At 35.3% G+C, this 26046-nt stretch overlaps 1 protein-coding gene across 1 annotated transcript in view; it reads right to left on the minus strand.

The window, feature by feature from the left end:
- Window positions 1-26046, minus strand: part of ACTR3 (actin related protein 3) — a 66005-nt gene that overhangs the window by 30790 nt on the left and 9169 nt on the right. The window contains exons 2-3 of the mRNA XM_023259267.2: window positions 6851-6906; window positions 2736-2860 (exon numbers count right to left, since the gene is read on the minus strand). Coding sequence (XP_023115035.1) covers window positions 2736-2860; window positions 6851-6906 — 181 coding nt within the window. The remainder of the gene's footprint in view (window positions 1-2735; window positions 2861-6850; window positions 6907-26046) is intronic.

The following is a 26046-nucleotide window of genomic DNA, read 5'->3' on the forward strand; positions in this document are numbered from 1 at the left end:
AGTCTCCTTTGTAGGCTTTCCCTCTTCTATACAAATCTAAACGGTACATCCTGGGCCTCTTCCCAAGTACACTCCCCTAAGTAATCTCATCCTTTCTAGAGTAGATACTTTCCAAACATCTGTCTCTAGCTATCATGTTTTTGAGCTCCAAAAGCCAAGTACCTGACTGCCTAACAATGTATAAGATGTTTCTCAGGCACCTCAAACACAACACACGCAAAACTAAACTTACCCTCTCCTCCCTAAACCACCCCAGTCCAAAGTGTTTCTCCTCAAGTAGTCTCAATCTCAAGAAATAAAGGGCACGAAGACTATCCAGGAGCTGGGAACTATCCTCAAGTACTGTTTACCACCAATATCTTGTTAATCATTCCCTACTACTCCTTAGGTATCCACGTTTTTATTCTTGGCAAAAAAAAACAAAACAAAAAACCAAACACACACACACACACACACACACACACAACCACATAACTTACACACATCTAATCAGACTTCTATATTTAATACTTTACAACAAAGAAGTAAACATAGAAAACAGAGGATCATGTTAAGTGACAAAAGAATGTAATCATCAGAATCCACAAAGTGGGACATTTAACAAGACAAATAACCAAAATTTTTCCATAAAGGAAAGAAAAACTCACTTTCTCTCTCTCTCTCTCTCTCTCTCTCTCTCTCTCTCTCTCTCTCTCTCTCTCTCACACACACACACACACACACACACACACACACACACACACAGAAAAGAACCCCAGACCTAAGCAACCTGTCAACCAAATCAAAGGAGTAGACCTTGTTTAAAACTCGATTCAAACAGATTAACCAAGATAAGAAATAACCAGGGAAATGTGAGTACTTATTAGATTTCAGATATTATTAACAAAGTGCACACTGTATTTAGGTGTGATATTTATATTTTTAAAAGTCTTTAAGAGAGAAGTATTTGTAGGTGAAACAATATGTGAGATTTACCTTAAAATAATCGGAGGGAGGGGGAAGATACAGATCAAACAAGGTTGGTGATGGGTTGATAACTGCCAAACTTGTGTAGCTGATATGTGGGGGTTCATTATATTCCTTTCTATTCCTTTTATACATATGAAGTTTTCCATAACAGAAGTTAAGTATGTGTGTGAGAGACACACACACATAATCTGTTTCTGTCTATCCCCACTGCCATCAAATGTAGTCCAATCACTAATATTCCTTGTCTCATCTACAGTATGGCCTTCCCAGAATCATGCTGTGTTCCCAAATAATAAAAACAGCTAACACATAGTGCTCATTCGTTAGGAACAAAGCACCACCCTGTTAACAATTGCTTTATATGCATTATCTCATCAAACCTTCCAACAATCCTGAAGTACCAAAAATATTCCCATTTTATAAATCAAGAAACTGAAACTCAGAAAGCTTAAGTTACTGAATGATACCACAAAGCAAGAAAGTAGCATAGATTTCCAGCGTAAGCATAGAGACTTCAATATTTGTACTTTTAGTCACTAACATTATTCCTCTACTGAAACCCATTAATGTTGTCCATGGGACAGAGTTTAAATCCTTTAACATGTCTGGCCTAACAATACTTCCAACCATCTTGTCCTGGCCTATATAACCAGCCTCCTCACTTCTTTCCACCTTATTCTCTATGCTTCAGGCACACTGGTTGTTCAATTCCAAGCTCCCTCATACTTCCAAGCCTTCCTGAATATTACAGTCTCTGCCTAAAACAATCTTGCTACACAATTCATTCATCTAACTCGTTTTATTCTTCAAGCCTCAGCTGAAAAGATATATTCTTCAAAGACTTTCCAAAATCTACAAACCAGGTAAGCTACTCCTGATGTATATTCCCAAAGCATCCTGTATTTTCCTTTTTCTAACCTTCATAACACTTATAATTATTTCTTCAATGTCTTCCATTCCACCACATTATACTAGCCTTGAAGACAGGGAAGCCATTTTTCTTATTTACCATTGTACTCTTAGCACTTAGGGTTTTACACACAGTAGTTGTTCATTGTTCATTAGTGAATAAATTATCAGAAGGGAATAAAAGGTACAGAAGAAATGTGCAAAAAAATGTGCAAATAAGGCAAAGTCAGCATCTAAAAATAAGAAAATTAAGGTCACAATGGTGTTTGCCTTTCAGTGTGGGCAGGGGTGGTAACAGTGTGGAGTAGGTACAAGGAAAGCAGGTGGGTCACTAGATTTATTTGCTCTATACACTAAACTTTTAGGATTATGATCACAAATATTTTTAGACTACAAAATGAAAACTTACCTATTTTACTACATAGAAATTATACCTCAATTAAAAGGGAAAGAAAGAAGGGTCAGGAACGAGAAAAGGAAAAAGAACAAGAGGAAAAGAGAGAGGCATTTCCAGGTGACATAAGCTTCAAGAGAGAAATAGTGTGAGTCTGAAGATGGGAAAGACATGTCTCTAGATGCAGCACTATGGAAGTAAGAGAAAGCCACTCACATTGATGGCTCTGAGGTCTAGTGGCACGGAAAAATAAATACTGCTCATTTGAATGGGTAAAAATTTTCCTCTCAGGAGGAAAAAACAAAGCAAGTTTGGGAGGAGCCTCAAGGAACAAGAAATTTCTACACTAAAGTGGTTGAGGGTATTAGGCCTATAATAGAGTAAAATTCTAGATGGCACAATCACTGAGCAAACTCATTTTTAAAAAATGTATTATTTATTTATAGAAATCATAAAAATATACCTTTGTTGCATATGTAGGTTTTTCTATTGCTTCATCACCAATAAAGAAGTCTAGGTCATCAACACCTTTCATCACCCTCCTCTGAGCTTGATCACCCACTTTTGCTGACTCCTTAATAGCAATACCTTAAAAAAAAAAGTTATTTATACATGTGAAAATTTGCTTTTCTCAAATGAGACATATTAACTTATATTTCTTCCATTATAAAGTATTATTAAACACAACATGACCTAACATACTTAAATTGTCAAAGCAGAGCACAAAGGTCATTTAAGAAATCAATGACAAAATTAATTTAACACAATGAAATCTCAACTTCCATCCAGAGACAAGGCCTCAAGTGTAAAAGCCATAAGTAGAAGTACTATTGTGGGAATGTTTCAGTTATATTTTTTAAAACTATGTAGAATCTATTCTGATTTGAGCAAGATTATAATCCCACCAAGTCAACATATGCTTAATGGATAATCAGAAAGAAAAAAAATGAAAAACACTAACAAATGAAAACAGGAAAACAAAAGGGGAATTTTTTTTCAAAAGCTTTCTTCCTATTTGCACTATTATGGACTGGCAATTTAAATATAACACTGGGGGCACCTGGGTGGCTCAGTTGGTTCAGAGTCCAACTTCGGCTCAGGTCGTGATCTCACGGTTCGTGAGTTCAAGTCCCACATGAGGCTAGCTGCTGTCAGTGCAGAGCCCGCTTCAGATCCTCTGTCCCTCTCTCTCTCTGCCCCTCCCTGGCTTGCGCTCTCTCAAAAATAAAAAATAAAAAAAATTTAAATATAACACTGGCACAGGGTTCTGTTAAACTTTAATCCCACAAAGGGAAATTTCAAATCATTTAAGTAAAATCCACAACATTCCCGTTAAATAATTCCAGAAACCCAGCCACAGTTCTTGACCTAAAACCTATATATTTCTTAATTAACATATAAATTTCTGAATCCTTCAAGTTAAGCATTCATTCAAAATAATTATCTGCATGTACTTAAAATGATCTAGCATTCAACTGTTATACTTTCATTTAATAACAATTATATTCTTAATAAGATGGGTAGAAAATACTGAAGGAAAGATAGTCTAAATCCAGTCTACTCCTTCAAAATGTTAGAAAGCTTCTCTAGTAATTTATTTATAATGTCCATAGACATCCAGGTGGCTCACTACAAGTTTCCTGAAAAACAAAGATACATGCAAATAACTCTGAACCAAATCTACAGGCTTTCCAAATCAAATATCCATGCTCATCAGTGGCAACTGGCTGTATCTGATTATAAAAACTGGACTTGCAGCATTAAAACTGGATGTAAAAAACTCCAATATCAAAAATCTTCTTTCAGTACAGAAATGGATTTTTAACACGCTACAACTTCTCGTAAGAAAGACAATGAAAACTAAAATTGCATATTTTGGCAAAGAGACAAAATAGGGAATGGGTACAATGGTGATGAGATCCTAAGGTTCCAAAGATGGGTCTCCAACAAAGACAACACGTCCACTTAAGATTTAAAAAAAAAAAAAAAAAAAAAAGGAAAAGAAAATCAGTAATCTCATGAAATAAATGCTTACTCACAATACCTTATAAAAGATTATAAATTATGAAATAACAAAATCAGCATTTTATAGGTTGAATATCTTCCCCAAAGTATGCTGAAGTCTTAATCCCCAGTACCTCAGAATGTGACCTTATTTCGAAAGAGGGTCTTTTGAGTTGAAAAGAGATTATTGGGGTGGGCCCTAATCCAACATGACTGGTGGGTGTCCTTATAAAAAAAGAAATTTGGACACAGCCAGAGAGAAGACAATGTGAAGACACATCAGGAGAAGACAGCCATGTGACTGGAGTGATGCATGTACAAGCACTGTCAGCAAACGTCAGAAGCTAGAAGAAGCAGCTAAGAGGGTTCTCCTAGAGCTGTCAGCAAGATCATGGTCCTACTGACAACCTGATTTTGGAATTCTAGCCTCCAAAACTATAAATTTCTGATGTTTTAAGCCACCCAGTTTTTGGAACTTTGTTATGGCAGCCTTAGGACACTGATATAAAAATACGAAAGGATCTAACACTAAACTCAAATATAACTAAGTCAGGTACTAGACCACAAAAGTATTATCCATATTAGTGGGCAATAAAGCCAATATTTGCTACCAAATTCTTGAAATAAACAACAATCAGTATATTGATACATAAATGCGAGGAAAGAGTAAAAAAAAAGCAAACCTGTCCTTCAGTGTAGACAACAAACATGCATGAATAAAACATAAGGAAAAGACAATAGTACCACCAAACTAAGATCACTATAGTCACATGAATGAGTGATTTCATCAGTGTCACCTAAAATCCATTGTATGTATTAAAAAATTAGATTTAGGTAGTAGCCTAAATTCTCTTTTTCCCCTTTAAATTGAAGTATAATTAACATAAAATGTTTACTAGTTTCAGGCATGTAACATACTCATTCAACAACTCTACACCTTACTCAGTGCTCACCAGGCTAAGTGGCGACCATCCGTGACCATACAATGCTATTTAGAATATTATGGACTATATTCCCTATGCTGTAGTTTTCATCTCCATGACCTACTTATTTTATAACTGGAAGTTTGTACCTCTTGGTAGTAAGCCTAAGTTCTTACATAATCAATTCATAGCTAAGTATACCAAAAGTGTATCACAAGTACAAAGTCAAACAGGTTTGTCAGTGGAGAGTTAAAAAATAAGATACATATATGTATTTATATGAATGTATGTGTGCATATGTATACATATAAATATAAAAGCTCCCCTCTTAACTACAATTTTAACAATGTACTTCTCATATTTCACATTGAATTTTGTTCTTGCCATATTAATTACAAAACCACTGACCTATTCATGACCAATGAGTGCCGACTAGAGACTAAAGATCTGCATTTTTGGCAATTTCTACCATGTTCTCAACTTCACTGATCTGAAACCTGACCTGTTTCATTAGTCTCCTGCATGTTTATTTTCCCATTTCCTTATTTTCATAAATAAGAATATACTACACAAAAATATTCAAACAGTCACACAAATACTACTTTATAAGACTAGTGACACTCCAGGAGTTAGCACCACCAAGCAATGGCTCAAAAGATTTTTCACCTGATATTGTTAAAGTTTTGATTTGGCAGTAGGACAAGTAGATCAGGGTACTTTATATGTTTGAAAGTCAAAAGTACAAAAGTATGTCCATTCAAAACCAGATGCATAATCAATGCTAACAAGTAAGAGTGTTAACAAACCAAGTGTTAAGAGTATTTTTTAAAAAACTACTGAAAGCTGGGGCGCCTAGGTGGCTCAGTTAGTTGAGCGTCCGACTTTGGCTCAGGTCATTATCTCGGGGCCAAGATCCCACATGGATTGAGCCCCACGTCGGGCTCTGTGCTGACGGCTCGGAGCCTGGAGCCTGCTTCTGATTCTGTGTCTCCCTCTCTCTGCCCCTCTACCACTCACACTCTGTCTCTCTCTCTCTCTCTCTTTCTCTCTCTCCCTCTCTCTGTCAAAAATAAACATTAAAAAAAAAATTTTTTAATAAATAAATAATTACTGAAAGACAAACTACTGAAAGTTGATGGTCAGGCTAAAGTGAAGTTAACAGAGGATAGAACAAAAACAACGTAAGTACGGTTATAAAATATTAGAAAACAGCTCAAGTCAACATTTCTAAAAATGAGATGCCATCCTTATTTTGAAACATGGGTTTTCAGCAGGGACGTCAATAAACACAAGTCTGGCAAACAGCAATCATGTCCATACACCAAAGAATAGTCTTCATAGGTGTGCAATAGAGGATGCACTACTGAACAGCTACACCCACAAACTGTTAACAGAAATATCCTCAAAGCAGAAAATTGTGTGATTTTCAGTTCATTCATTTTTGTCTTTAAAAAGAGACATTTGGTAGATCTGGCAAATGAAGAACTAAACAGCTAAAATGAATGGTGAGAGGTGTGCAAATGAGGTCACACTTAGCAAATTGTGTTTTTAAAGGACTAAAATCTTACACAGTGCCAGAAATAATTATCTTTTACTTTAACGATTAAGAAAAAGATCTTTAAATCAGCTTGTGGCTTAAAAGAATACTTACAGGAAGGGATGATAAACTGTGGTTCTGTGTTTCCAGCATATCCTAATTTTGTATACCTGCAAAATAAAAAAGAAAATTTTAAGGATTTCACTAGTATCATAGCAATTACGAATTTATTTCTCAGATCTCCATTGGTTATGAAGTGAGATTCCATTGTGGGTAAATTTACAAAATCCCATAGCTTCAATGCATGTAAATATCCCTATTTTCCAAAATTATACCAAAATACCCACAGCTTTTAACAAGAAATTCCACTTCTAGAAACTGATCCTACAGGAATATCCTACACATGTGAAATAACATGTATCAAGGCCATTTGCCACAATCTTGCTTATAACAACAGCAAGAGTCTGAAAATAACCTAAATAAACATGAAATGAGAAACGAGTTAAATATGCTAACTTCATCCTATGTTATATTATGCAGCTATTAAAAAAGAGATCGAAGAGGCTCTTTATGGACTGATATGGAACAACCTCCAAAACGTACTGTTAAATGAACAAAAAGCAAGGTACAGAACAATGTTTCACATACACTATACAGTATTTGTATAAAGTAAGGGAGAGGAGTAAGAACACATAAAATGTACTTGATTGTATAGACACACAGAGTATGTCTGGAAGAATATAAAGAAATTAATAACTGTGGTTGTCTCCAGAAAAGGGAATTGGGTAGGTGATGGGCAGAATTGAGGAGGAGATTTTTTACTGCATATTTTTTCATACCATTTGAATACATTACTATTCAAAGTAACTAATTTTTAAATGCCTTGCCACAGTGGATTCAGCCTATATTCTTACAATAACAAAATAACGACAACGATGATTAGGAACTAAAAGCTGAGCTTTGATAAGCTGCGCGTTATGGGCTACATAGGAGATACCTGGCTAAATATGAAAACCTATTAACTATGAGCAGGCTTTAAAGACAAAGTAATAACATTTTATACTACTCATATTCAAACTCACTGCTAAATAGTAGGCAGGTAAATTGCTGTGAGATTCCCGGCTTCTAATAATATCTGCAGAACTTTTTTTTTTTTTCTTTCTTAATATAAGAAGAAGGAAAAAAGCTCTCTTTGGGGAGAACATGGTTCAAAACTAAGTTCAAGAACTAAGAGTGCCAAATAGGCTAACTCGTTAAAAGTAAGGAGAAAACATGAACTCTTCCAAATGTGATAATGCTCTGACTAAAACCTCTTCCAAGATTCCCCACTGTCCACGTTTAAAAAGTAAACAAAACTTCTTTGCAAGGCATACAAAAGAGCTCTAATATTTGGCTCCTGACCACCTTCCCCAACAGCGCTGACATACTATACCAGGGTCCCTAGCCATAAAACTGCTAACATTTTCTGGACAGAACAACTCATTTCATGCCACGGAGCCACTGTTAACACTTCCAACTACAGGAGATGCTCTCTTTTCAATACTGAATGCAACTGCTAAACTCTAACCCATCCTGCAAACAGCAAGTTAAGTATCACTGCCTCTAAACAAAACCTTTTCTAACCTTCAAACAGTATACTTTGTCCCCACAGTGGACAAATGGAGCTGACTTATGTTTTATTACAATAAAGACTTACAAAACATGACAGTCTAAAACTGTCTGAGCCACAACATCCTAGAAGTTTACTATACAATACTTAGTGTGAGATTAATATCTAATTATTCCTTCATCTAATCCCTCTACCTTTTTTTTTTACTATTAGTCACCAAAGCAATTTAAGTCATTATAAATAATACCCTAATAGAACAGAATGTCTTACTTCCAATTCTATTACCCCTACAAAGAAGAATAATCTCCCTAAAAATCACTGCCTAACTCACATATCTTCAAATGAGGCTCTACTGCTTACAATATTAAGTACAAACTTCTTCTTGTTTCTATAAAATGATTCATTATTAAGTAATTCCTAAAGTCCCTTTCAGATAAAAAAAAAAATTGTATGATTCTGATTCCTTCAGCTGAATATTAAGGAACTTCACAATAAGTCCCAATTAAACATTTTAAGTGTCTCCCATCATTTGCTTCCATGAACCCAGCTCAAAGCACACTGCACTTGTTACTCATTTTCCTCCACAGTGACTTGCTATTTCCCCATCACATTATCCGTGTTTACATGGCACCCTCTCAGAAAGCTCTCACCACAACTTAGGACTCCTCCATGAAGTTTTCCTGATCATTTTAATTATCAGTCATCCTTTCCCTCAATAAATTCAATCTCAACAATCACTCATTACACAAGCCAAACTGTTATTTTCCTGTGTGTAAATACCAACTCCCAAATAAAGTAGTAAGATATTTGAAGCAGAAACCATTACAGTAAAAACTCCCTTAAGAAAACTTCCATTTGTCAAGTTCACCAGATTAATCAATACTCCATCCCTGGTCAAAATCCAACAGCCTAAGTTGAGCATATTCAGCAATAAATTAGTTTCAGAAAAAACACCAAAAGAAGAATCTAATCAACCAGTCTTTACCAGACTAATACAAAACAGTCAATACATAATCAAAACAAATGTGCTCTCCCCCAAACACAAAAATAACTACCTAGCATATTAGCTATATGGATATACCATAACATTTAATCATTTCTACTATACCTATAAGCCAAATAATTTTCTAAGTTTTTGTAGAATAGCCAAATACATCTACCAATGCTCTACTGCCCTGAATTTAAAGTTAAACAGTATATCAAAGGTACTCAAATATCTCGAGTATCTCAAATACTAAAATGGCATCAAAAAGTATCTCAATTTTCACCAATTTTTAAGAAATATAAAGGGAAATCTCCTAGTTTACTTTTAACCTTAAAATGTGCTTAGCCTCTAAAAATTAATTTGGCTTGTAGCTTGAAGAAAAATGTTTGTGGCACAGAATACAATCTAAAAAAACTGAAAAAGTCTTATCCGAAACTCTAGAAAAGAGTTACTGAGTTAGGTTGAAGTCACATTTTCTCTACTGGAGAGAGAGCAAAGTGCTAGATAACAAACAATATGACTCTTTAAAACCACTCTCCTATACTATTAGCAAACTTTAAAAGTTGTTTTTTAAAACAGCTTTGAAACTGCTCAAAAAATCCACAAAAGTCTATTTATTTATTTATTTACTTTTATTTATTTTACACAAGCAAGGGAGGAGCAGAGAGAGAGGAAGGGGGGGTGGGGGGGGAGAGACAGAGACAGAGAGAGAGAGAGAATATATATGAATGAATCCCAAGCAGACCCCACAACACTGGGCTCAAACTCACAAAGAAGAGATCATGACCTGAGCCGAAATCAAGAGCCGGATGTTTAACTGACTGAGCCACCCAGGCTTGCCCAAAAAGACATTTTAATGTTCTTATATGAGCAGAGAAGCATTTAAATAGGGAAAGCAGGAGAGAGGAGAGGGAAAGAGTCTAGGAAGATCTGAAAGAACTGGTCAGCTGAGTCTAAAAGGATGAGTTAGAACAGTACGTATCAATGCACACAAAATATGCTAATATTTGAAGAGTATACTGGAATGAATTGAAGGGCATTTGGGTATAGCTATAAGAGATTTGTTTTTAACATTCATTTAAACTTTCTCAACATAAATATAACAAAAAGAATATAAATTATTAGTACAGATATTAAGTAATAAATTTGTTTATAAGTTTCAAATTAAAGCTTTTCAAATATAAAGTAGCCTCGATTAACCTAACTTAATTTATCAGCTTTTATACTTGAAATGGCTGATTTGATTAAGACATTTTTATGATGACCTCTCAAAATTCTTGATAGTCACCACAGAGAAGAAACTGTACAAGTAAATGACAGAAAAGTTTTTCTTATTTTTCTCTAAAAGAAACTCCTTTCTCACAATTAATGGCATTTGTTAACTCGAACTCTTTAAATTATAATTTAAGGATGTGTTCACTGTATTTAAACTAAAAGTTCTTTGCTTTCATTGACACATGCAAAATTCAAATTTTGTGTAATAAAGCAAATAGATTTCAAATCAAACTTTTTCATATTAAGACTTTCTCAAATCATGCATACATGTTCCTCTCCTTGTTACAACAATGTTCTTTTTTATTATTAAAATACTAACCAAAGATCACAGTGAAACATTTTTAGCTTCACTCTTCCAAAATGAATTTTTGTTCTAAATTCATAGATTCTGTCGGTATACTTTATTTTTCCACAGCCCTTGCAATTTTCTACTAAGTTCCTTTGGGTGTTCAAAAAAGTGTTTCATATAATTAAGCAACTCAGGAACACAATACTTAACCAGATTATACAATAAATCTATAAAGAAGTGCGCACACACACACACACACACACACCAAAATCTAAGTTGCCTTCAAGCAGAAACTCTTCCTTCAGACAGCTAGTAGACACTTTGCTAACATTTCCTCCCTTTAAGTTTTAAACATGGGATTAAACAGCTTGGCTTTCTCTTAAATTTGCCAGTTGGAGAACATCACTTAATGTAAGATTCAGACCTGGGACAAATCTTTATATTTGCAAGGCATTTATTCAAATCAATCTACAGATTCATGCAATCCTTATCAAAATCTCAAGAATGTTTTTTTTGTTTTTGCATTAATAGAAAAAATCCTAAATTCACATGGAATCTCAAGGGACCATCAACAATCCTGAAAAAGAACAAAGTTGGAGATCTCAACACTTCCTGATTTCAAAGCTTTACTACAAAGCTAAAGTAACCAAAACAATGAGGCGGTGAGGTACACACAAACTATATAGACTAATGGAATAGAACAGAACTCAGAAATAAAACCTCCCAAAAAAGGTCAAATGTTTTTTGAAAAGGGTGCCATAACCATTCAATTGGGGAGAGGATAGTCTTCAACAAATGGTGCTGGGAAAAGTGGATATCTATCTACATGTAAATGAATCAAGTTAGAGCTTTATCTTATACCATATGCAAAATTTAACTTAAAAAGGATCAAAAAGGAACACCTGGGTGGCTCGGTATGCTGAGTTTCTAACCTCAGCACAGGTCATGATCTCAGGATTCCATTCATGGGTTTGAGGCTCATCAGGCTCTGTGCTGACAGCTCAGAACCTGGAGCCTGCTTCAGATAGTGTCTCCCTCTCTCTCTGCCCCTCTCTCTCTGCCTGCCCCTCCCTCCCCCCCCCCCCCCCTCTCTCTCTCTCTCTCTCTCTCTCTGAAAAATAAACATTTAAAAAAATGGATCAAAGACCTACATGTAAGAGCTAAAACTATAAAACTCTTAGAGGAAGTGCTCTCTTCAGCAGCACATATACTAAAACTCTTAGAGAAAAACACAGCGGAAAAGCTTCATGACACTGGATTTAGCAATGACTTATTGGATGTGATGCTAAAAGCACAGGTAACAACAAGGAAATAAATTAGACATCATCAAAATTAGCAACTTTTTGGCACCAAAGGGCACTATCAGTTCAGGACAAAGGCACCCATGGAATGGGAGAAAACAGCTGCAAATCATATACACATAGTGCCCAATTTAGAATGATTCGACTCACAATTTTCTGACTTTACAATGGTGCAAAAGTGATAATGCATTCAGTAAAACTGTACTTTGAATTTTGATCGTTTCCTGGACTAGCGATATGCTGTATAATACCTCTGGTCATGCTGGGCAACAGCAGTGAGCCTCAGCTCCCAGTAAGCCAATGTGATCACAAGGGCTAACAACCAATACACTTACAATTACTCTGTACCCATACAACCATTGTTTTTTACTTGTAGTACTACAGTCAATATATTACATACTACTTTATTATAAAATAGGCATTTTATTATATGATTTTGCCCAAATGTAGGCTAATGTAAACTTTCCAAGCACATTTAAAGCAAGCTAGGCTAAGCTATGATGTTTGGTACGTTAGATGTATTAAATACCTTTGTGACTTAGGATATTTTCAACTAATGATGGGTTTATCCATACGTAAGCTCAATGTTAAGTGGAGGAAGATCTTTATCATCCAGAATATACATATATATGTGTGTGTATATGTGTGTGTATATACATATACGTGTGTGTATATGTGTGTGTACATACATATACATGTATGTATTTTCTATGGATATATATATTCTGGATATTATACACTACATATGTACACATATATTCTGGATATATATACACTATATGTATATATATAGTGAAGAACTCAACAACAAAACAAACAATACAATTAAAACTGAGTAAAACACGTAATAGACATTTCTCTTAAAAAAAATGTACAAAAGACCAATAAGCACGTGAAAAGATGTCCAACATCATTAATAACTAAGGACGTGTAAATCAAAATGAGATGCCACTTCATACCCATTACATTGGCTATTACCAGAAAACAAAAAGAAAATGACAAATGTTAGTGACAAAGTGAAGATACTGGAACCTTGTACTGGTAGTAATATAAATGGTACAGGTGCTACGGAAAACAATATGACAATTCTTCAAAAAATTAAACACAGAATTACCATGTGATCCTGCAATGCCATTTCTGGGTATACACCCAAAAGAAAAAGCAAGGGCTTGCAGACCCATGTTCAGAGCAACATTATGCATATAAGCCAAAAGGTGGAATCAACTTAACTGTCCACTGTGAAAGGGTAAACAAAATGTATATACACACCACAGAATATTAGCCTTAAAAAGAAAGAATATTCTGACACATGATACAATATGGAAGAACCTAGAGATCATGCATAGTGAAATAAGCCAATCACAAAAGATCAAATATTGTACGATTCCACTTATATGAGGTACCTAGAAGAGTCAAATTTACAGACAGAAAGTAGGACATGCCAGTAATGCAGGTGGGGTAGGGGCTGTTATTGTTTTATGGGTATAGAGTTCCAGTTTGGGAAGATGAGTAAGTTCTGAAGATGGATGGTAGTGATAGCTGCACAACAATGTGAATATACTTAATGCCACTAGACTTTACACTTAACAAGGTATTTATGTTGTGTATATTTTACCACAATTTAAAATTTAAAAAAAACTAAATTTTGTAGCTGCCCAGAAAAAAAATTCAAATTGGATACATACTGTATATGTTAAATATAAATCTAAATGCATCAAAGATTAAAAGGGAAGAAAAATTAAGATATAAGTTTTAAAAGAAAGCAGGACAATTTCTTTATAACCATGGAGTAGAAGCGGTTTTCTAACTATAATTTAAAATCTAGACACTAAAAAAAAAAAATTAATATTTCAACTATGTAAAATTAAAAACTTCTTCAAAAAAACGTATCAAAAGTAGCCACAAGAAAAATTACTAACAGAGAAAAATTGTCTGCACTCGAAGACAAACAATCTCCTTGAAACATACAAGATACCTACAAGGTGATGATGAGGGAGGGAGGGAAATAAAGAGGAAAAGAGCAAAGAAAGGAAGAAGGCAAAATAAATAAATAAATAAAAGGAAGAAGGAAAGGCAAAAGAAGAAATAGAAATAGCTATAAACAGAAAGGTGCTCAACTCCTTGAAGTTAAAAAAAAAAAGCAGATTAAAAGTGCACTGAGATGGGGCGCCTGGGTGGCGCAGTCGGTTAAGCGTCCGACTTCAGCCAGGTCACGATCTCGCGGTCCGGGAGTTCGAGCCCCACGTCAGGCTCTGGGCTGATGGCTCAGAGCCTGGAGCCTGCTTCCGATTCTGTGTCTCCCTCTCTCTCTGCCCCTCCCCCGTTCATGCTCTGTCTCTCTCTGTCCCAAAAATAAATAAACGTTAAAAAAAAAAAAAAAATTAAAAAAAAAAAAGTGCACTGAGATAATGCTCATACATTCACAGTTGGAATCCAAAATGACACAGTTATTTTAAAAACACTTAAATATTTGGGGTGCCTGGGTGGCTCAGTCGGTTAAGCATCTGACTTCAGCTCAGGTCATGATCTCACGGTCGTGAGTTCGAGCCCCGTGTCGGGCTCTGTGCTGACTGCTCAGAGCCTGGAGCCTGTTTCGGATTCTGTGTCTCCCTCTTTCTCTCTGACCCTCCCCCGTTCATGCTCTGTCTCTCTCTGTCTCAAAAATAAATAAACGTTAAAAAAAAAAATTTTTTTTTTAAAAACACTTAAACATTCACTTACCATATGACCCAGCAATTCTACTTCTACGTACATACACAAGAAAAATAAAAATATGTGTCCACATTCGTTCAAAACAGCATTATTCAGTGTCCCCAAACTGGAAGCAAAACATATGTTCATCAACAAGAAAATAAACAAGGGCAATATAATTATACAAACCAAAATTACTCCACACATAAAGAATTTAAAAGTGTAACCCACTCTCCAAGGAAAAGTGTTCAACAGAAGACAAAATGACCCAAATACTGGAATTATCAGATAAAGACGGGAAAACAGCTATGACTATCACAATTAAATACAGAAAAGTGCACTTATAATGATGAATAACAAGTATCACCAGCAACTCTAAAACTATATAAAAAAACAAATGGAAATTCTAGAATTGAACAAAGAAATACCAGATATTTAAAAAAAAAAAAAAAATCACGGATGAGCTAAAAAACAGAAAACAGGTAACAGAGGTAATAATCAGTGAACCTGAAGGCAGATGACTAGAAATTACCTAATCTGAAATTGGGGGAGGGGGGATATTAAGAAGAGACATGAAGAAAAAAGAATAGAGTCTAAGAAACTTGGGAGAAAATACGAAAAAGGTCATATACTGAAGTCTCCAGGTGGAGAACACACCGGATAGTAAAATACTTTTTGAAGGAGTAATGACTGAAAACTTTAGCAATTTAGTGAAAGACAGCAACACATAGGTGTGGGAGGCTCAAGAAAACCCAAGCAGAATAAATAGAAAGAAACCATACTTAGTCACATTACAATCAAACTAAAAATCAAAGATAAAGAAAAAATACTGAAAGCAGCCAGAGGAAAAATACCCATTAACCGGAAACAAAATTCAAATTACTACCACCTTCTTATGAGGAGTGATGAAGGCTAGAAGACAGTAAACAACATTTTTAAAGTCTGGAGAGAATGGGAAAACAGTCAGCCCAGGAATGTACAGGAGCCAAAATATCCTTCGACAATGAAAGTGAAATGAAAACATTTTTCAAATAGAAGAAACTCACTGCCATCAAACATGGGCTAAAGAAAGTTCTTCAATCCAAAGGAAACGGGAAACTAGAGGGGATAGTGAAGTATAATAAAGAAAATCAGAAATTATAAACAGGTAAATATAAAAGACTATTTTTTATACTTAGTTTTTGAACACACTTATAACTAAAGCAAAAATCTGATTATCTTGTGGGGTTATACAGTACATAGATGTAATACCTATGACAACTTTAGCATAAAAGGACAGTGAAGTAAGGGGAGCAGCAGGCAAGACTTAACAGATCTCCTGAAATGCAAGATCTCTACTCCTTACGTGAAGTTTTAATTAACTCCAAAGAAACAGTGAGTAGTGAGTTTTCTTAAAGACACATATTGTAATCCCTAAAGCAATTGTTAAAAAAAAAAAAATGCCAAGAGTATAGTTAAAAAGCCAAAGGTAAATTAAAATGGAATTCCAAACAATATTCAAATAATCTGAAAGACAGAAAAGAGGAAAGCACAACAGGAACAACAAATTTTTTTTAATAAATAAATAAAACAGTATACCTAAATCCAACCATATCCATTATTACATTAAACGTAACAGACAAAACTCTCCAATTAAGAGGGACAGATTAAATATTTTTTTACAATAAAAATGCAAGCCCCAACTATATGTTGTCTGCATGATATGCACTTTATAAAGACAGAATGAAAAAAAATGGATGGAAAGCAAAAAGCAAGTATAAGAAGGCTGGAGTGGCTATATTCATATGCGATAAAACCATTCTTTAAGTAATATGAGGGGTGCCTGGGTGGCTCAGTCGATTAAGCATCTAACTCTTGATCTTGGCTCAGTTCATGATCTCAAGTTTGTGAGTCAGAGCTTCAGGTCAGACTCTGCGCTGACAGCACAGAGTCTGCTTGGGATTCTCGGTCTCCCCCTCTCTCTCTTTCTCTGCCCCTCCCCCATTCACTCACTCTCAAAAATAAATTTAAAAAAATTTTTTTTAAAAAAGAGTAATATGAGAGTAATTTTATAATAATAAAAGGGTAAATTCATCAAGACCTAACAGTCTTAAATGTGTATGTGCCTATTAACAGTTTCAACATGCTTGAAATGTGTCATAATTAAATGCTGAGACTCTTACAGCAGGAAATTTTGTCACCTCTCAGTAATGGATAAAATCTCACACACACACACACACACACACACCAAAAACTCAGTAAAGGCATACAGGATCAACGTTAATAACCATTTTGATCTAATTGATATACTCAAGAAGTGCAGAATATGAATTCTAAGTACACATGATGCACTCATTTTGACCACGGATGGGCAAACTATGGCCCCAAAACAAAATTCAGACTATTGATGTTTTGGTATCACTCGTGAGTTTAAAATTCTTTTTATATTTAAATTTTTTTAATTTTCTTTTATTTTTTTACATTTTAGGAGGAGGAAGGGAAGTGAAAAGGGAGGAGAGGAAAGCAGCAGCAAGGACCATGCCTGACCCACAAAGCCTAAAACAAAGACCATATGTGGCCCACAAAGCCTAAAATATTTACTATTTGGTCTTTTATAGAAGTGTGCCAATCCCTGACCCAGACCAGATGCTAAGCCACAAAAAACAAATCTCAATAAATGTAAAAGATTAAAATCATAAATACATATTCTCTGACTAAAAAAGAATTAAATTAGAAACTGACAGCAATAAGATATCTAAATAAACCCCAAACATTTGGAAATTAAACACACTTCTACCTATAATCCGTGAATCAAAGAAAAAATTGCAAGGAAAATTACTTCAAGTTGATTAACAGTTAAAATAAAAAACATCAACATGTGTGGGATGCACCTAAAGCAAAGCTTAAAGGGAAAATTCCTACAGTGCTTATGTCAGAAAAAATAGAAATGTCCATAATCAGTGACCTAAGATTCCACCTTAAGGTACAAAAAGGAGGGATGCCAGGGTGGTTCAGTCGCGTCAGACTCCAGTCCAGGACGTGTTCTCCCAGTTCATGAGTTTGAGCCCCAGGTCGGGCCCTATGCTGACAGCTCAGAGCCTGGAGCCTGTTTCTGATTCGGTCTCTCTCTCTAAGCCCCTGCCCTGCTCACACTGTCTCTCCCCCTCTCCCTCTCTCTCAAAAATAAAAATAAATATTATAAAAAGAAGAAGAAAGCAAACTCAAAATAAATAGAAATAAACAGTAAACAGAAAGGCAGAAATCAGGTTAATAGAAACAGAATATTAACAAGAAAAAAATGGAACTATGGAAAGATAGGCTGATCGAGAATAGTACAGAAATTGCCAACATAAGGGATGAAAAGCTGATTAACGCTACCAATCATATAGAGGAGAAAATGATAAAAAAGAGAATACTATAAACCACAGCCATCATATTAAGATGTAAGGGACAAATACCTTCAAAGACAGAATTTACCAAAATCAATACAAGATGAAACAAAAAATCTATTTTGAATAACCCCAAAGCTATTAAAGAAATTATCAGTAACCCTTCCAAAAAGCAAACTCCAGGCCCAAGTTTGACTGGTAAATTCTATCACTCATTTAAGGAAGAAATAAAAATAATTCTACATAAGCCCTTTCAGAAAAGAGGGAAGAGCTTACCCCAAACCCTTTCGTGAGGACAGCATAATTCTAATACCAAAACCAGATAAAGACATTTCAAATGAAGAAAATGGCAGGCCAACATCCATCATGAATACAGATGAAAAAAATCCTTAACAAAACAAATAAAACAACATGCAAGAAGGGTATATATCATAACTAAGTGAGGCTTAGCCCAAGAATCCAAGCTTGGTTTAACAGTTGAAAAATCAAGCCTCTGCTTTTTCAGAACACCTCAATTAATTTCACTACTCAACATGCTATGGGGTCTGATGCCTGCTTACTTCCCCAGACTCATCCAAATACTCACTTCACTTGCATAAACCTCAACCCCTACAAAACACATTTTTTTATCTAAAATACAATTACTCTTATAAAGCTTTAATAAATATAGTTAGGAACAGAACACACAAATCCGAGCACTTACAGAACATAAATGCTTATCCTTCTTTCCTTCTTTGTTTTATTTCACCCAAATCCTTTGTTTCCTTATAGACCCTTTCCAAATCTTCCATTTTTATCATTCCTGTTGGACACATTTGATTTTCATAGTATGATTCCTAAGCAAAATTAGTAGAGTCCTAATGCCTTTCAATTTGCTATTCTTTAATACATGGTATACAAGTATGTATGTTCATGTATGTGTACTTTACTGTTTAAGTGCATTTTGTTACCTTGAAATATCTTAAAAAAACCTTTCAAACCTAGTCCTTTTTTAATCTGAATTCTAAGCAGGAAAATTACATTTTGTGAATGTCCTTTCTTTTTTTGATGTCAATTGTAAGTGGAAATCTACATTTAAATGCAGAGTAGAAATAAAATTACACATCAAGAAAAATTCTATTACAAAATGCATATGTTTTTTTTATTCTGGAAGTCTACAAAAGAAACAGAAAATTGTGAGGCACCAGGGTGGCTCAGTCAGTTAAGCTCCCGACTTCAGCTCAGGTCATGATCTCATGGTTCCGGACTTCGAGCCCTACAGCGGGCTCTGTGCTGAGAGCTCAGAGCCTGAAGCCTGCTTCAGATTCTGTGTCTATCTCAAAAGTAAAAAAGAAAGACAGAAGGAAGGAAGGAAGGAAGGAAGGAAGGAAGGAAGGAAGGAAGGAAGGAAGGAAGGAAGGAAGGAAGGAAGGAGAGAGAGAAAGAAAGAGAGAGAGAGAGAGAGAGAGAAAGAAAGAAAGAAAGAAAGAAAGAAAGAAAGAAAGAAAGAAAGAGAGGAAGGGAGGGAGGGAGGGAGGGAGGGAGGGAGGGAGGGAGGGAGGGAGGAAAAATTGTCATTGTCTCCAGATAGCAGAATGGAGAAAAAGGAGAATTTTGTTTTCTAAATTTACAATGTTATGTCTTAAATGATCTAACCATACACATTTAACACATAACAGTGTCACATTACTTTTTTAATTAAAAGAACTTTTGAAATGATAACATTAGCCCATGAAAAAATTTTAATAAATAGTAACACTAGAAAAGTACTAATGTAAGTTTCCCTGACATGCCTATCCCCTAGCCACCTAGTTGCCATCCCAAGAGTAATTATTTACATATCCTGGAAAAAATTCATGCATAGACATGTACATATATTACTTTAATTTATGTCATTGGGTTATACAGGAAGTCAAATTATGAATCCGCTTTACTTCTTTATACTTTCCTATATTTAAAATGTGTCATTTTCTAAATGGTTTTTAAAAAGAGAACATAATGAAAAAGGCAAAGCTATCTTACCTAATGTTTATGAAACTTGTAAGCACAATACAGTATTTTGGAAAACTAAACGAAAATTTTCCTTTATGGCCCGAGAAAGCAGGCTAGATTTACAGAAACTCTCCCTGAGCTACACAGCAATGAAAAAAAATTTCTGATGCTGATTTTGGCCAACCAGGAGGAGTAAGGAATTGGAAATGGCTTACAGAAGGGACGATAGTAGAGAATTCAAAACCATCTTTGAAGACTTGGTGACTAGAAAAATAGTAAAAATATAATAAGTTAGAAGAAAGGGATTTCCTGCACTGGGAGAAATGAATGGCAAAAAGCGAATGAGTTTTATGTAAGAAATGGTTGGTCTATCATGGTCCTAACTGCCTCTGGGGCAGGGAAAAATGGATTCAAGAGTAGTCATCAATAATGTGCTCTCTTAAAAAGAAATGAAACAAACATGATAAAATGTTAGCAGGCAATAATTGTGATAAATAAGAGTATCTGTTATGTTATTCATTATACTATATACATTTCTAAAGGAAAAAGTTCACTTAAAGAAAGAATATTTTTAAATAATAAAACCAGTTATGCTTGTAATGTAAAACATTAGCATCCCTTATGTTGGATAGTATTTTTAATTCTGGGGACGCCTGGGTGGCTCAGTCAGTTAAGCGCCCAACATCAGCTCAGGTCATGATCAGTTCAAGCCCTGCATCCAGTTCTCTGCTGCCAGCACAGAGCTGGCTTCAGTCCCTCTGTCCCTCCCTCTCTCTGCCCCTCCCCTACTTGAGCACATGTGCGCGCGAGCTCTCTCTCAAAAAAAAAAAAGTTATTCTTATTCTGCAAATTCAAATTTTACTTATTAAAGGCATATAGTTGACAATGAGTACTTTTACTTTACACATGATTCCTATTTCTTTTTGCTTTGAAAATCATCTCACAGCAAAAAGTTACTTGAAGATTCCAATACTTTACTGATACTAAACCACTAACAGGAACAAAATCTTAAGAAAATAAATAAATAAAGTTCAAAAATGAACTGGAATAAAAAGCTACAACAAAAAAATCATTCCAGAAAAGAACAAATATGTATTGACGTTATTACCCTAAATACAGTATATGTACCTACAGCCTAGTAGGTAGGAAGTAGATAGAATTTTAACTTTCCATGTTTGAACAATCTTAAACCACATAACAAAATGAATATAAGACTCCCACACTTTAGGATGTAAAGAACCTTCATGATCTAGTGCAACCCACAATTTCCAAAATTTCTTTGTACTGACAACTACTAATTTAAAGCTGAAAGAATTCTACCTCAATATGAACAGCCTACATCTTTACCGTATCATAAAAACAAAGTATATATTAAGCATAATTATCAAATTGTAAGTGAAAATGGAGGTCTACAAATGAATTCCAATGCTTAACTTCTATAATTTCTCAATTCTCAGCTTAGCTATAGTTTTCTTTGTGCTTCTAGTGTTAGGAACTTTTACAGCAAGAATGTAGTCGTGGGGAGCCTGGGTTAGTTAAACGTCTAACTCTTGCTTTCAGCTCAGGTCATGATCTCATGGTTCATGAGTTCTAGTCCTACACTGGGCTCTGTGCTGACAGGGATTGTCTCTCTCTCTTCTCCCTCTTCCTTCTCTCCCCACCCCTCAGGTATGTGCTCTTGTTCTCTCTCAAAATGAATAGATAGCATAGCACAGCATAGCATGCAGTGGCTAATTTACTGGGTTTGTAAATCATATCTCAATAGTGCTGTTTAAAATAGAATAAAATACTAGAGTCAGTCTAATACTGCATTAAGTTTAACTTTTACCAATCTTCTGCTTAATGAACTATACAATCTACTGCCAAGCAAACCAATTCCAACCCATTGTTTCCCATTTAAAATCCTTCTGAAATACGGCAGGATATATAAATGAATAAAATTAACTACTTTCTGTCACACAGCTCCAAATAGGGTGAATTCCAGGAAGGGCAATCTCCTAATTGATCCCTCCCTCAAATATTTTGAAACTCCTGACTTCCCTTCATCAATAAAATATTACTGAGCACTATTAAATACTACGCACAAGGCAGTAACTTAGAGAGTGAACAAAAAAGACATCCTACCATCATGAAGCTTCCAATTTAGCTTACATTAACAAGGTTTTCTTTCCTTTCCATCTACCATATCCTACTTATGCTTTTCCAAGAATATGAGCAAGTTCAGCTCCTTCATAAACCATCCTCCAAATACGACAGCCCTTAGTAATGTCCCCAATTAAATACTAATATGCCATCTTTAATTATTTCACATACATTAGTTTCATCTCTGAAACTAAATTGTAAGTTTTTTAAAGAATAAAATCATGCTATAGCTTTCTGGATATACCACAGTATTCAACACAGAACTGAGAAGTCCAACAGTGAAATAAGTAGTTGATTACTTTTTATAATAATTTTAACTATAGCCAAAGTTGTTACTGTATGTCAATTATTTTGCTATGTTCTTTATATTATCCTTAACAGTTATCAAAAGCATGCAAAATGGATCTGTTTAAATATTGGGAAACTGCAGCTCACCAAAAAAAATCACTTCAAAGAAATACAAAAGCTAGATACGAAATCAAGTATCTATCAGCCTCCAAAGTCAATGTCTTTTGTACTGTCTCCTTTTAAACATGAGTGGTTACTTCCAAAGTAAAACCAGAGAAAGAAATAACAGTATAGTATAGTATGCTAGCTATGAGATCTTTGGCAAGCAATTTACACTCTGTCAGTTTCATCTGTAAAAGAGAATAACTACCTACCTCATAGGATTAGGTATTGAATGAATTAATATTTGTAAAGCAATTAGAACAGTGCCTGGCACACAGTATGCACTATATAACTGTTGGCTGTTATTTTTATTGTCATAAATCACCATAATGAAGTCATCAAATGTGCCTACTTTCATAAACTTTCATACATTATGGCTTCATAGTATCTACAACATAAATATCAAAGTAGTGCGGAATTCAAGGACATTCAAACCTCCATAACCAGCTCAACATGGATCTTTTTAATTCAACTCAAGAAGCACTTACCGAGCACCTATCATACATTAGACACTTTCAGTACTTTCTTGTACCATCTCTCTGTACCATATGAAACATCACTACTGCCTTGTACCATATCAAACCTAACATACCCAAATTCAACCTATACTTTTCTCGCCTCACTTTGTTTTCTTCCACTGTTGTCTCACCTGGTACACCAGTCTTATTTCTGCCTATTAATGCTTTACTCATCCTTAAAGGCCTACTTTAGTTATCATTTCTACCAGGAAGCCTTTTTTTCATCGTCCCTGGAAAAAGTACATTTTCCTTCACCTATGATTCCAAAAAGTTTCATTCATACCTGCCAGAATATTTACCATATTGTTATTATATACACGTAAGCTTCCTAAAGGCAGGCACCATTTCATAATCATCTTTATATTCCTCACAACAAAAGTATTGCAAAAGTACACATTTGCAGACACTTACTAGAGCTACTGAAAAACAACTTTCCCAACCATAAACAAAACAGACGCAAAAGCTACTTCCTATTTCCTACTTTTGTTTATAAAGATAATAATCCCACTATCTTCTGAAAAAGAAAAAAAAAGAGTACAGCTCAAATTCTCTCAATTATAATTCTGGTTTACTATTTAAAAAATTAGGGGCGCCTGGGTGGCTCAGTCGGTTAAGCGGCCGACTTTGGCTCAGGTCCATGAGTTCGAGCCCCGCGTCGGGCTCTGTGCTGACAGCTCAGAGTCTGGAGTCAGCACAGAGTCTGGAGCCTGTTTCGGATTCTGTGTCTCCCTCTCTCTGACCCTCCCCCATTCATGCTCTGTCTCTCTCTGTCTCAAAAATAAATAAACGTTAAAAAAAAATTTTTTTAATTATAAAGCTTAAAGAAATAACCTGTCATATTACTGCATTTATCAAGCAGGTCCTACTTTCCAAAATATTCCATACTCCCAGAATAACTAGACTGTTATACCTCTGTTCTAATGAAAAATCCCATATTATTCACACCATCATTAATTATTGCTTTCAAAAAAAAAAAAAAAAACAAAAGCAAAAAACAAAAAAACCTGCTCCTTCATACATTTAAATTGAACACTGTGTGAAACTCACAAGAGTTTTTGCACTTTTGGAAAAAAAAATGTGTTAATTCAAACTCCTGGGTAGTAAAGGATCAAGCAGTTATCAAAATGAAATAGGAATTTAAGGCAACATAAAGAAAACCGGGCAACATTACTTCCCCATCCTCATCTTTCTCTGGACAGCAGTCACTTCTGCCAGCATCAAATCCCCACTCCTATTCTGACAAACCCACCAAGGATTAAATCTTTTTGCAAGATGAAAAGCTGACATCCCTTTACAGGACGAGGGACCCATTCCACTCCTGTCAGCTACTACACATCACATGATCTATGTCTAATCAATCTGAGCTTAGGTAAGAACACTGAACATCCCAGAGATGTTTTAGAATTCATATTGCCAGTATCTATCTAGTTGCAGCATCTTGCAGACTTCATGCAGCATGACTTTGACAGCCGACTCTCACTACCTGGCCTCTCCCTTCCTCTGCTTTTCTGAGCCCAGTTCTCCAGCCTTCGCATCAATTTTGTGATGTATACCATACCCTTTCCATAACTCATTCCTTTTTCGCCTTATATAAGCTAGTTATTCTGTTGTTTGCATCCAAGATCTCCACAAGTTACATTTCTCTCATTTCTACTTCTCATGGAGTCTTATCAATTTGAATCCTATTTCACTGGGTTTTTTTAAACCAAAGTTTTGTTTTGCTTTTTATAAAAAATGTTTATTTTGATAGAGTGAGCATGTGCACGCACACGAGAGAGAGAGAGAGAGAGAGAGAGAGCGAGAGAGAGAGAGCGCGAGCAGGGGAAGGGCAGAGAGAGAAGGAGAGAGAGAATCCCAAGCAGGTTCTGTGCTGCCAGCATGGAGCCCAATGCAGGGCTCAATCCCATGAACCCTGAGAGTCTGAGCCAAAATCAAGAGTCCGATGTCTAACCAATTGAACCACCCAGGCACCCCTTGTTTTGCTTTCTAAATAATTTTCCTGACAGGAAGGCAACTTGAAACAAGGCAGGCCCCTCTGAAATGCATTTTAGAAGCAATAAAATTCTCAACTAGTGTATTATACAAAAAAACAAATTAACCAAGGGGAAAAAAAGCTCAAAAAGGTCTCTTTCCTTCACTGTTACCTCTACCTTTTTTGATTAGTATGAAACAAAATTTTTAAATAAATATTTTCAAACAGGAAATACAAGTTTCTCCCAAAACTGTGTACTTTCCAGATAAAATGCACCAAAATTCATCCTATACCTGAGATAACAATCTCTTTAAATTCTATTTTAGACAGGGCACCTGGGTGGCTCAGTTAGGTGTCTGACTTCCGATCAGGTCGTGATCTCACGGGTTCGTGAGTTGGGAGCCCTGCTTTGGGCTCTCTGCTGTCGGCACAGAGTCCACTTCAAAGCCTCTGTCACCCTCTCTCTATCCCTCCCCTGCACACGCACGCACACTCTCTCTGAAAAATAAACATTTTAAAATAAATAAATTACATTTTAGGAAAAAAAAACTGCTTTCTGGTAACCCATGTTTCTCTTAATCTATATATTCACTATATTCCAATTCAAATAGCAAACATTAAGTCCTGTGAGTCTAATAAAAAAAATTCTTATTTACAATTCCATACTCTTAAGTTCTTATTCTTAAGTTCAACTATTTCATTTTTGTGTTTTATGCAGTCATTAATGAGAGATGACTTT

Source organism: Felis catus, chromosome C1, assembly GCF_018350175.1.
Source record: "Felis catus isolate Fca126 chromosome C1, F.catus_Fca126_mat1.0, whole genome shotgun sequence".
NCBI classification, from domain to species: Eukaryota; Metazoa; Chordata; class Mammalia; order Carnivora; family Felidae; genus Felis; species Felis catus.